Raw genomic sequence first — 12,526 nt, 5'->3', positions numbered from 1 at the left:
GAACCTCCGGAAGTGGCTTATGTGCTCAGATGCTCTGCGAATGTCTTCTATTATATTTGTGTTGCAAAATCATGAAGATTGATGTGTCGCAAGCTGGGATTCAGAACATCTCAAAAAGTGACCACTTCCCTGGGGGAACCAGGTTTCCGGAACATCTGTAACCGGATTTTTGAGGTCCAAACGTGCAGTTTCTATTCCCACTATTGCAAAATGATGAATAAAAACGATTGCATCATTATTGAGAGCATTTACTACTAGTTATCTACTATTAAAAGGAAGTTGACATATTTTTGACCCCATTTGACCCAGGGGACCCCCTCGATAAAACCGTACCCAAGGACCCAATCACCAAATCAATACACCTACACAAAAATCTAGGGTTTAATGCATCTTTCCTCCAAATTTCATGCAAATCGGTCGAAAAACAAGAGAACGGTGGATTTTACAATTTGAAATCGTAACCCGGGCCGAAACGGGTTAACGCTTACTTCTTTTTCTTCAATGGTCCTAGATTCCAACTGGAACGTGATCTGCTTAGTATCTATTCTATTAGCAGTGTAAGCGCCGGTTAAAATACCGTTGGCGGCGGCGTTTGTCAGAATTTTGGCCGGCGGCGGCAGCGTTTTCGGCGTCACACCGGAAGCCTTTTAGCCGACGGCGGCGGCAGCGTGAATCGGCGTGGCAATTTTTTATTACAATCATCCGGAGTTTTCACTAAAAATTCATCAGATATTTCGCGGAAAAATGTTCGGATACTGCATAGGAAATTTAATAGAATTTGCATTTTTTTTCAATTGCTACACGGAGAAAAATGTGTTAGAATCAACCATATGGATTCTGCAACAATAAAAATATTTATTGTTGATACAACCACAAATAGGATTGAATCAAAAATACGGTCCATACGCGATAGTTCACTGGTTTTTTTCTTGAATTATACTAACAGACTAGATACAGTCTAGTTGATTCAACTCTCGAATACATTTGTTTCAACCATGCTTCCCAGCTATCACTGTCAAATAATCAGGGATCGTAATGTTCACTCATTCTCACGAGCAGATGATGCTCACTTACGCAGATTTTCACCGCTGAATCATTCTGCGGGAAAGCAAAAAAGGCCTGATAGAACTGTTTGTCCCTCACTGTTCGATACGCGAAAAGTTGATTTGCTTGTATTCTCACTTCTTTTATCTTTTTCGTGCCTTCACCATTGCAGACAAGGGTAGCCTTTATGGAATAAATACCTATCCCAACAAGCAGTCGTGGAGGTATGGCTAAAGTAAGCGCAACCCAGTGCTATTTTTGTTGGTGTTCTAGGTTCTAATCCCATTGCGGCTTTAATTTTTTGCATAACCGCACACTGAAAATTATCGTGAAAAACGAATGAGACGTAAGAATGATGAAATGATAAAAAAATGTCATCAAGTAGGCACATTTTCGTTTATTTTTCAAGCCAGTTTTAAAGAAAAAAGAACAAGTGAAATGTTTCTTGCCACAGACTGCCAACCAAAAAAGATTCTCCTTCGACCCAAAAATCGCTTGTTTTTGACTCGCCGAAACGAAAAGTACGAACCCTGCAAATAATACATCAGAACAACAATATTCATGGTTGTTTTTACTTACGAAACTTCTGCGAAACTACTTTATCGAAAATATGATGACATCACATTTTGTGGGCTTCGTGGCCGTGCGGTTAGCGACGTCAGTCGTCTAGACACATGTTCTATGGAGTGTGGGTTCGATTCCCGCCTCGGTAAAAAGGAAACTTTTCGTGGTCGAAAAATTCTCTACTGGTCCATTAAGTGTTATGTGTCCGTTGTCTAAGTGTTCAGTCTGTACGACCTCTGTTGGAAGACGGTTTTCCTGTCGTTTTTTATCAACAGAAGAGGAAAAAGTGACTACAAGCGAGTTATATTTATGGCGAGAGAGAGTCATCTACCGTATATCATAAGTCATAAGAACGAAATATTTATTGTTTAAGTCATACGATGCAGGATTGAATCAACAATGTCCTCGTTGTTCGAAGCAACAAAGGAACAGTTGTTTCAATCGTACAGTATTCTTCCGCGTGATATATATTTTCCACTGAACCTTTTTAGAACTTAAACATTCAATTATTATTATTTTACGAAAAGCTCTTTTGTTTTTCGGAATTTTTTTATTCTTTGAATTTCTACGGGATATTCTTTGTTTTGCTCATAGGAAATTCTTCGAAAATTCTTCAGAAAATACAAAAGGGTCCTTTGGCCGAAAATCATTCGACGGGAAGACATTTCGTTCGAAACGGTCATACATGGCGAGCGGTTCGACCAAAAATTTCATTTGGCCGAAGCGACAATCGGCCAAAAAAAAACGTTATCTCTAACTGGTTGTTGGCTGAAATTGTCGTTTGGCCGAATGAGTCAACAGGCCGAAAAAGCCGTTTGGTCGTTTGACAGAAAGGGCCATTTGGACGAATGGATCATACGACTAAATGGCCTAAATGGCCAAATGGCTTTTTCGGCCAAAGGACCTTTTCGGCAAACGGTATTTTCGGTCAAATGACCTATTTTGCCAAATGACTTTTTCGGCCAAATGACTAAACGATATTTTCGGTCAATGACATTTTCGGCCAGACGAGTCTAATGATTTATTTGGCCAAACACCTTTTGGCCAAACGGCCCTTTCTGTCGTTTGGTCGAAAGTCATTCGGCGAAAAACCATTTGTTCGAATGTCGCTTGGCCAACTAACACTGTAAGCCGAGCCGAGCCATTTGGCGGAATTATTTGTATTTATTTATTTGGAATTATGTAAACGTTTGTCCGAAACGGTTGTTGGGTCGAAAATGGTTTGACCGAGAATGTAATTTGGCCAACAAAGTTGTTTGACCTAGCAACCCTGTAGACTGAAACTGCCATTTGGTCGAAATAATTGTTTGGCCGAAAATGACGTTTTTTTCGAATAAATCATTTAGCCGAATTGACCTTTCTGCAAAACACTCCGACACTTTAGGCAAGATGTTCATTTTGGCCAAATTGTTCTTTCTATCAAATAACTTTTTCTGTCAACTGAGCTATTCGGTATACGGATTCTTTTAGCCAAAGGAACTGTTCGGCTGAATGACATTGTCGACAGTATGTACCTTTCGATCAAACGACAATTTCGGCGAAATAAGTTTAGGCTAAATGGGTTTTAGCTAGGGTGGTCGGTATTGGCCATTTTTGCCAAATACCGGTATTCGGTACTTGGTGGAGTCAATACCAGTAATACCGGTAAAATACCGGTTTTTGCGAAAATTTCAGGTATTGAATGAAAAACTTTTGATGTGGACTTCTGGATGAAAAACAATACTTGTTGACAAACTTTTCAAAAGGACCTATGTAACATTTTTTTCATGAATTAATTTGAATAGCGCAATCAACATAACATCATGAAAGCTATTGATTGCAGTATTGAAATTAATTCATGAGAAAAATGTTACATAGGTCCTTTTGAAAAGTTAAGCGAGAAATCATTGTTTGTTGAGCTACGCAAAGCGAAACTTAAGTAGACTTAACATACTGAGCGACTTATTTCCCAGTCCGCATTGGATGTTGTTAGCAATGTTCCCAACTACTAAGTATCCCCTCTCTGGTTCAACCGAAATTGGACGAATGGTTACAAGGCCGTCGAAAATCAGTATCGAGTTCAAGTACGTACCCTCAATCCCTTCAGAGGCATCTTCTTCGTACCAATCGTCAGGATTGGTCGTTGTCTCAGTTTCAATGATCGCATCTGGATTACGCTTGCTGATCGACGCTTCAAGATTTCGTCCGCTTGCTTCGTCAAGGTAGCTATGGATGTCTTGAAGAAAATCGTTTCTGATCAATTGCTTTATGGCAGAATTATTTAAAAAAGCGGAAAGATCGTGCAGAACTCACGACAGAGTAGTTCCACAGCAGCCTAAACAGGTTCGAGGGCTTAAATTATTTCGCCATATCGCCTTAAAATCATCAATGAAGTTTAATTCGAATTAAAGCTTCAACTCATAGATCCGTTTGAGCATAAATAGCATGATACTCCTGCGTGCTTTAGGAACAGCCACTAATTCAAATAATTTTTCGAAATCAGAACGGACATATTTTTGCAGCAAATCGTTTTTCACAGGTGATCTCCGAAGAAGAACTACTATGGATCTCACTTCAATAAAGATTAAAAAAAAACTATGGCACGTACCTTTTTTACAATTTCATATATTACGAGCAATTTCTCGACAATGTCAACAATGTTCATTGAAGAAAAAAGCAATTGGCAGTTTAACAGATGGCTAAGAGAATGAAGCAACACGTATGATTAATGACTATGATGATCGATTTTTGCTGTAGGTGAACGTCGTAATTGATGCTTGCTTGTGCAAAGATTCATTCATGCGCGCATTCAATTGTTGTATTTTTTACACGATGAATCTTTACTGCTAGTAACCGCCTATGCTGGATTTCCTATTTATATAAGACAGATATGTGATTAGGCACTTTAGCTGATATATGTAGGTGAAAACTATTCGAGATTTTTTATTCTGACAGCAAATTTTGAAATACCGAAAATACCGGTATTTTCGATCTCTAAAACCGGTATTTTCGGTATCCAAAATTGACCGGTAATACCGGTATTACCGGTTTCGGTACTACCGGTTAGACCACCCTAGTTTTAGCTAAATGGTTTGTTCGGTCAAATGCCACATTGGGCCAAACAAGATTTGGCTTTTGGCCAAATGTCTTTCTGTCAACAACCCTTCTTCTCTTACTCTATTTCAACGAGAATTTTTTTGGATTTCAATGGAAATCTTAAAACATGGAGAAAAAAGTTAAAAAAAAACAAGTAATCCTTCAGAATTTGCACTCGAAGTTCTTCTAAAGTATTTTCAAGGAAATCATTGGTATTTTCAAGAAAATTTCAGTGGAGTTTCAACGTGATGAGTTAGGGATCTCTATCGGATTTCTTCGAATTTCAGTCGGCGTGGAAAATCATAGTCCAGCAGCGTGCCAAAAACTGTCGGCGGCGGCGGCGCACACCTCTAATTAGCACTTCCTCAGTTATTAATTGAAAACTTTTCTATGTCCGCCATTGCATGAGTATGTATCTTGTGTGGCAAGAAAATGGATACACTATGTCCAGGGTGTCGAGAAAGTTTCCAACCCGAAAACATCTTTGACCAGACCGAGAATCGAGCTCGCCATCTCCGGATTGGCAATCCTACTCCTTTGCTCGCATAGCTATTTGAGATGCTTACTACATAACCCCGTCAAATACGTATTTAGTTTTCTTCTATAAAACTTCTTCAGTATTTTGGTAGAAATATCTAACAGAAAACGAAAAGTATCTTAAACTATTCTATCCTATTTGTGTAAATGTAACCAGATATGAATCAGATCAGTATAACGTTGTCAAAGATGCAAAGTCGTGTCGTGGATTCCAAGGGCCCTTTTGAAGTCATTTTTCAGCGCCTCTTATTAATAACCGATTTCTTCGTCTCCACTTCGTCCTCAAACCAGGTTTAAGGATATGGGAAGTACCGCTTAAGAGTTAAGGAGGTCCTAAGGATTGACTGTAAGCACATGACCGGCATCATTATTGATCATGAATTGGAAACTCCGAAGCAAGTGAATAACTTTTTTTATCCAGAGTAGATTACACCCAGTTATTTATCGACACTGTTGGTTTTTACTCGATTACGACCTTTAGCGTCAATGAAATTATGAGTTGACCTATGATAAAAATCCCAAAAAAAATAAGAAAATTCAGGTGAAATTAGGTTTTTAACGAAATTTGAAACGAAAAACCAAACAATTCCTATATTTTTATATACTTACTAATATAAAATTGAACTGATTGATCAGATTCGGGAGCACACACTCCACGATGTATTGCTTTGAAAGCGGCACAAATGCTGGGGTGTTGCCGTATTGCCAATGGTATATAAACGGGAACGAAGCGATTTATCACAAACTACTTCTTCTTTTATTATAACTCTATTTATCGCAAAACAGTTTTTTGACTTTTAAAAGTGAAATCGAAATTCCGTACATAATATATAACCAATTTAATAAAAATTCCTCGGAAAAATAATAAAATTTCGTTTCGTTTCGAAAAATTTCGAATTAAATGGACCCTGATTTCGTATCGTTTCGAAGACTCGAAAGTAAATCTATATTTCGTTTCGTTTCGCTTCGAATCTACATAGACATTTTGAATTTCGTTTCGTTTCGTTTCGTTAGGAAAAAGTGTGTTATCGCATACCCTTATTAGCATGACTACTATTTTCCGTGCTTTGCCATCAAAATGTCAGAAGCCAAAATACTTTAGTTGTTCCACACTGTGCCACCAAAGTACTATTTGATGGGTAAAATAGTACCTATTATGAACTTAAATAGTTCAACTCATTAAAGAGTAAACACCGTTTACTCATTAATGGGCAAACCGCTCGTACGTCAAATTACCGAGTGATTTTTACACATTATTTCAAAAACGTTTTTCAAGAAAATGTGTAAAAATCACTCTTTATTATTTATTTGTTGACAAAAATTATGATTTTTATCTTTGTCGAAGTTTCTTCTGTAACCAATAAGAAAAGTGACTATTGACATGTAATGGGCAATTATTTTCTTTTCTTTCTCGTTTCAGAGAGCGAGTATTGGCGCTTAAACCTAGGCTAATTAGCCAGGGCAAGTCTAATACCTTGTCCCACCCCAAGAAGAAGCAACACTATGGAGAACGGAGTGACGTAAATTTCTTAGCATTGTCACTCCCAACGTCTGTACAAACTAATATCATTTGCTTATGATGATATTCCTAAACTATATTCCCTACCAACCATCCAACTCCTTGACATCTATGAGGGCGTCGGTGAGTCGCTGGCCTCTCGTTAAGTAGATGTCATATCATCATTTCCTTCCTTTCCCTAGTAACGGAGAAGATGGGCGTGGCCGGCAATGGTAGCTTTCATGCTTTATCATTTTGGACCTCCAATTGGGTTGCTATTATATCCCAAATAGTAATCCATAAGCAATTGGGGTAAGAAAGTTACAGAATATACATGACAGCTATCAGTATGCAATCTACGAAATACTCCGTTACCACGCAACGCAACGCAACGCAACGCAACGTTTTCGCGGAATGCGTGATCACGTGCTTGTCACATGTGGTCTGGCCATTACCACGGACAACTTAGTTCGGAGGATGTGTGAAGATGAAGTTGGCTGGAACGCCGTTTTATCGGCTATCGCCCAAATCGTCTCGGAACTACACAGAAGGTGGCGCGTGGACTCAAGGATGGCTAGTTCAGGCGCAAATAAGAGGTGGTCCAAGGGATCGGAGTCGGCTTCATGGGTCATACCGGTGGTCATGCTCTGTGGTCGAACTCGATCCTTTTATCGTACAAGTGGCCGCGCGAAGAACAACATGGTATCGTCGCTTTCGCGGCGTCGGTCAACCGGGCGGGTTCCGAGCCCGAGGACGGAAAGGGGTCCTCGTCAAGGCTGGGGCAGGCGTAGGCACCGCGCCGGCAAGCCCCTCTGTGTGCTGGCGAATAGGCCCTATCGCAGAAAGGTCAATTTGGGGTGCACGCGGCTTCATCATTCTTGATACCAGTCGTGCAGAGGGAAGCAGGCGCGAAGTCGACCCTTCCCACCTTCCGAGGACATAGGGCGTGGTAAGGCCACCTGGAAAGCCGGCAACGTGCTGACACGATACCATGGTGTTCTTCTAAAAAAGCGAGTTACGATGTTCGGTGCTGCAAGGACACGCAGCTAACCTCGAGGGTGCGTTGTGCACTGGCCCCCCTTTGAAGCATTACTTTCTGGTTGCACCGAAGGGACTATGGGCTTGGCGGCAATGGAAACGGTTTAGCGGGTCGGGGATGTAGTCCTGTAGTCCCTAACCCCGCACTTCCTGGTCAACCCAGGATGTCTGTTGAGCAGATTCCCCCTCCATTGCTTAGGAAGAAAAAAGAAGAAAAAAAAGGCTACCCCCTTTAACGTGCCACAGCTTATAACAAAACTTCAAATCCCCGTTACATTATTATGTTAATTGTTTACCTTTGCAAAGCATCAATATGATGCAACATCGATGAAGTCTAATTATGTTCATGGACTGTCACTATAGAATCCAGTCCCCACTGGGACACTAAATTTTCATGAGCTAAAAACTGTTTATCTAAAAAACGTGACACGATCTGTACTTCGACTTTTAATACTTCAAGCATTTTCCCATTAGAAGCGAAGTAGTTTTCTAAAATGCAAATGCACGCAAGGATTATCTTAATGAACAAAAAATCTAATGCACTACGATTGGGAATCTCTGACTCTGCGGAGCGTCCCGCTTTAGGTGGTCTTCTCATTGGTTTTGTTTATTGTTTGAGAGCGACTTTACGTCACTCTGCGCGAATTCAGAGCTCTGACGCTCATTGTACGACACTGACGATTGCTATTTACTGATAAGATACGGAACGGTTAACATGCTGTTATCTGCGAGGGACTAAGCGATGATGTATGTTGCCAACAAGCTGTTATGGGGAGTTATTGCTTGTCGGGGCGTCTGCCCCGGTTATTCCACCATCGTCGTCACGCGACATGAATTAGTAAAATTAGTGCATTCCTCGGATTCGTTTCACTACGAGCATCGCAATAAAGGCTGCTTTCATGATTCAGTTGTATCGACTAGAATGATTGGTAGACAAGCAGTCGTGAGCAGTCTAAATGGCAAGCACGCTACGGTTACAGAAATGGATGAAACAGATCTACGATTCCTGCTGGCTAAGTCGTATATACACATTATTTCTTCCACACAGCACAATAAATACCTTGCAACCGGGTGAACTTCTTCGCCAGCCTCTTATGTTTACCGATAGGACGATCTTGAATGATGTTCGGCATATTGCTACACAACGCTTCCTTGAGAGTTGCTGACGCGGCCGTGTGCGTTTTATTTCACTTTTCGGTATCGGGTTTGAATTTCTTACCGTGCTCACTTACATACTGTTTCGCGCGCGCGATCCCGATGAAGACTAGTAGAGCAACTCTGAAGAGTCTGCTGTCGGGGGAAACAATAAGATAAGACGTCAGTCGGTCGGTATCATTATAGGCTGTCTCGGGGCGATACTCGGAATGAAGCGACATACACTTTTGGGCACGGGTGATAAATGACTTCAAGCATGTACCGCAGTCACATTGAGAATACATGCATAGTTATATGCTCGTTAACCGGCGTTACTGACCTATGGGGGTGCAATGGAGCATGTGTTTTCAATAAAATGACAAAATGGTTTACGTTATTCGTATTATTATCGACAAGAGAAATGTCATGGAGATTACTGTAGTCAGCATAGTACATATGCTCAAGGAAGCATACATAAAATATGTGGCACGAGGAAGAGTCACATACGAAAAAAAGGGCATGAGTGGTCAGAAATGGACGATTTTTGCGAAACTGAAAGCTCGTCACTGCTAGAAAGAATTAGAGGCTCGCCAATCGATTATCATCATTTGAATTCCAAACAGAGAACTTTGAGATTATTACGCTTTTTGACTGAGCTCAACTGAGACGGCCATTAGTGCCCATAAAAAGCTGGATACTGAACTTATTCGTGAAATCGCAACTAGTAAAATCTCAATAGATTATCAAGTGTTTTTGACAAATATAGATTGAAGATTTTCTCTAGTCACGCTCCCTTAGCATAGGAATGTTCCATAAAGGAGTGGCATAGCAACTTCAATGTCCATCGAAATTGTTGAGCCTTTACCAATTGCGTTTATTTATTTTTGATTTTTCAAGTAATATTATTCATAACTCTTGTTGAAATATAATCGTGAAATATAATTTCCACAGTAACTTGATTGATATTAATAATGTGGGTCTCTGTTTATTTAACCTACTAATTGTTTTTTCCAATTATAATCAGCCACTGCAAATTAGAAAAAATCCGGTGGCTCGGATGACAGAATTTTTAAACCGGTTGTAGGAAAATATGACACAAAACAGATTTTTTTAAACAAACTAGAGAGTGAGTTGTAGACGATGACGGGTTCTTCTTCAACGAGAGCAGTCCAAATGTCTCGTCACCCGATTAGTTTCCGACTTAACCCACTTCTATCTACTAATAGCTCCTCGTATGCAACCGTGAATAGGGTTTTGAGCTATTTTTTAGTTTTAAGGGAAACTTATCAAGTGATAGAATTTTTTACACTTTTACTATTATTCGATGATGGTAAAGAAAACCCAAATGAAAATTTGAATAGGATATAGTTTGCCACAATATCTTTTACATACCAAGAATGTTTGGTTTTTTGAAATGTGATGAAAGTATTATTGATGTTTATAATCTGTTCACTTTACGAGCTTTATCTTTTTCTTATTCTTATTGACATTACATCCCCACACTGGGACAGAGCCGCCTCGCAGCTTAGTGTTCATTAAGCACTTCCACAGTTATTAACTGCGAGGTTTCTAAGCCAGGTTACCATTTTTGCATTCGTATATCATGAGGCTAACACGATGATATTTTTATGCCAAGGGAAGTCGAGACAATTTTCAATCCGAAAATTGCCTAGACCGGCATCGGGAATCGAACCCAGCCACCCTCAGCATGGACTTGCTTTATAACTTGACATAATAATCAACTACAGTAAAATGTGCGAGCTTTGACATCAAGATACTCCTTATCAAGTAATAAAGCTTGTAGTCTTAATAGGCTCTCAAAATGGTGTAAAATGCATTTTCAATACTTTGAAAGTACTGCGGATTTTGTTTAGATTTCGAAACAATAAATAATTAAAATTTATCACTGTTTTTGACTTCTAATGTATCAAAAAAGAAAGGATTCTGATTAATAATTTTACTTAAAAAATGTTATTTAAATATTTTGCAATATAATTGTCATAGAATCATTCCATAAACAAATATGTACAAGATACGGTGATGACCCGATTTTTAACATGTCCAAATTTAGACTGCCCCTGGAATGATTTTTGGAAGAAGAAGAAGAATAATTATTCCAATTTGTGCTGTTTAGACCTCCCAAATGAATTTTTCTCGATATATTTTATAATGAACGAGAAGTGCAGCGTCACCACTAGGTGGATTAATCTGGGTTCTTATTTTTAATTCAATCCCAACTCATAACTAAAGAATGTGAATTCAAATTATTCCTAAAGATACATTATGTCTGCCATTCTTATGCATAATTTTGCACTCTACACCTCCTACACCTTTCCTTCTTCGCAGTTAGCGCTCCACTCCATTTATAATCGTCTGCTTAGGATAGAAAATATGTGTCTAAATTTAAGTGGAAAACAGTAAAAGGGGTTATAACGAAATGTTTGTTTTTTCCCTAAAAATACCCAACTTTCCCCTTTTCCATGGACCCTTCCTCCTCGGAAGTTCGGAAGGAAGTTATACTGAATTGTTTGTTTCCTTAGGACAGAGAATATGTGTTAAGGGAGGCACGGCAAACGCTGGGTAAAGCGTACTATTGGTACTTCGCGTACTTGAAGGAATAAAATAGACCCCATCTCGCGGTCCTTAGCCTCTTACCCAGCAACTCCTATCCCTACATCCTCGTGATGCTGGCCGGAATACGAGCAACCTTAGGGAAGATCGGGTAACCAACCCCGGTGAGAACTATGGTCGTATGCTGACAAGGAAAGGTGGGGTTTGTTCCTCTCCGGATGTGCAAAGTTTACTGAGCGTCTGTTCTCCATGTCAGGATCGGCTCACAACAGTCCGAGTGCCAGCGAGGGACTCTAAGTGAAACTGTGCACCACGGTCCACCAGGAATAAGAAGGAATGGTCATCCGGAAATTTAGGGGGTTTGGTGTCAGACCCTGCAAGCCAGCCTTTAAAAAACATACGCAACGAACAATCAACAAGAGAGTACGGACCGGAACCACCGGCAAAGACCACCGAGACGAAAAGGGTCTAGCGATTGAAAACTCTGTTAGTGGAACTGCAAATCTCTCAACTTCATCGGGAGCACACGCATACTCGCCGATGTGCTCAAGGACCGGGGATTCGGCATCGTAGCGCTGCAGGAGGTTTGTTGGAAGGGATCAATGGTGCGAATTTTTAGAGGTAATCCATCTACCATCTACCATATACCATCTACCAGAGCTGCGGCAACGCACACGTTCTGGGAACAGCTTTCATAGTGATGGGCGATACGCAAAGGTACGTGATCGGGTGGTGGCCGATCAATAAGAGAATGTGCAGGTTGAGGATCAAAGGCCGGTTCTTCAACTTCAGCATAATCAACATCTATAGCCCACACTCCGGAAGCACTGATGATGAGAAGGACGCATTCTACGCGCAGCTGCAACGTGAGTACGACAGCTGCCCAAGCCACGACGTCAAAATTATCATAGGAGATTTGAACGCTCAAGTTGGCCAATAGGAGGAGTTTAGACCGACCATTGGGAAGTTCAGCGCTCATCGGTTGACGAACGAAAACGGCCTACTACTAATTGATTTCGCCGCTTCCAAGAATACCATACGCAGCACCTACTTCCATCATAGCCT

At 40.3% G+C, this 12,526-nt stretch overlaps 1 protein-coding gene across 2 annotated transcripts in view; it reads right to left on the bottom strand.

The window, feature by feature from the left end:
- Positions 1 to 12,526, bottom strand: part of LOC134226797 (YEATS domain-containing protein 2-like) — a 50,570-nt gene that overhangs the window by 21,442 nt on the left and 16,602 nt on the right. The window contains exon 3 of one of the 2 annotated variants that reach the window (XM_062707786.1): positions 8,817 to 9,046. In XM_062707786.1, the coding sequence (XP_062563770.1) occupies positions 8,817 to 8,889 (73 nt within the window). In that variant the 5' untranslated portion in view covers positions 8,890 to 9,046. The remainder of the gene's footprint in view (positions 1 to 8,816; positions 9,047 to 12,526) is intronic. The other variant, XM_062707787.1, reaches the window with a different exon arrangement.

The sequence above is a fragment of the Armigeres subalbatus genome, chromosome 3 (assembly GCF_024139115.2).
Source record: "Armigeres subalbatus isolate Guangzhou_Male chromosome 3, GZ_Asu_2, whole genome shotgun sequence".
Classification (NCBI taxonomy): domain Eukaryota; kingdom Metazoa; phylum Arthropoda; class Insecta; order Diptera; family Culicidae; genus Armigeres; species Armigeres subalbatus.
The sequence above is the reverse complement of the archived record's forward strand: the minus strand, read 5'-3'. Positions and strand labels throughout refer to the sequence as shown.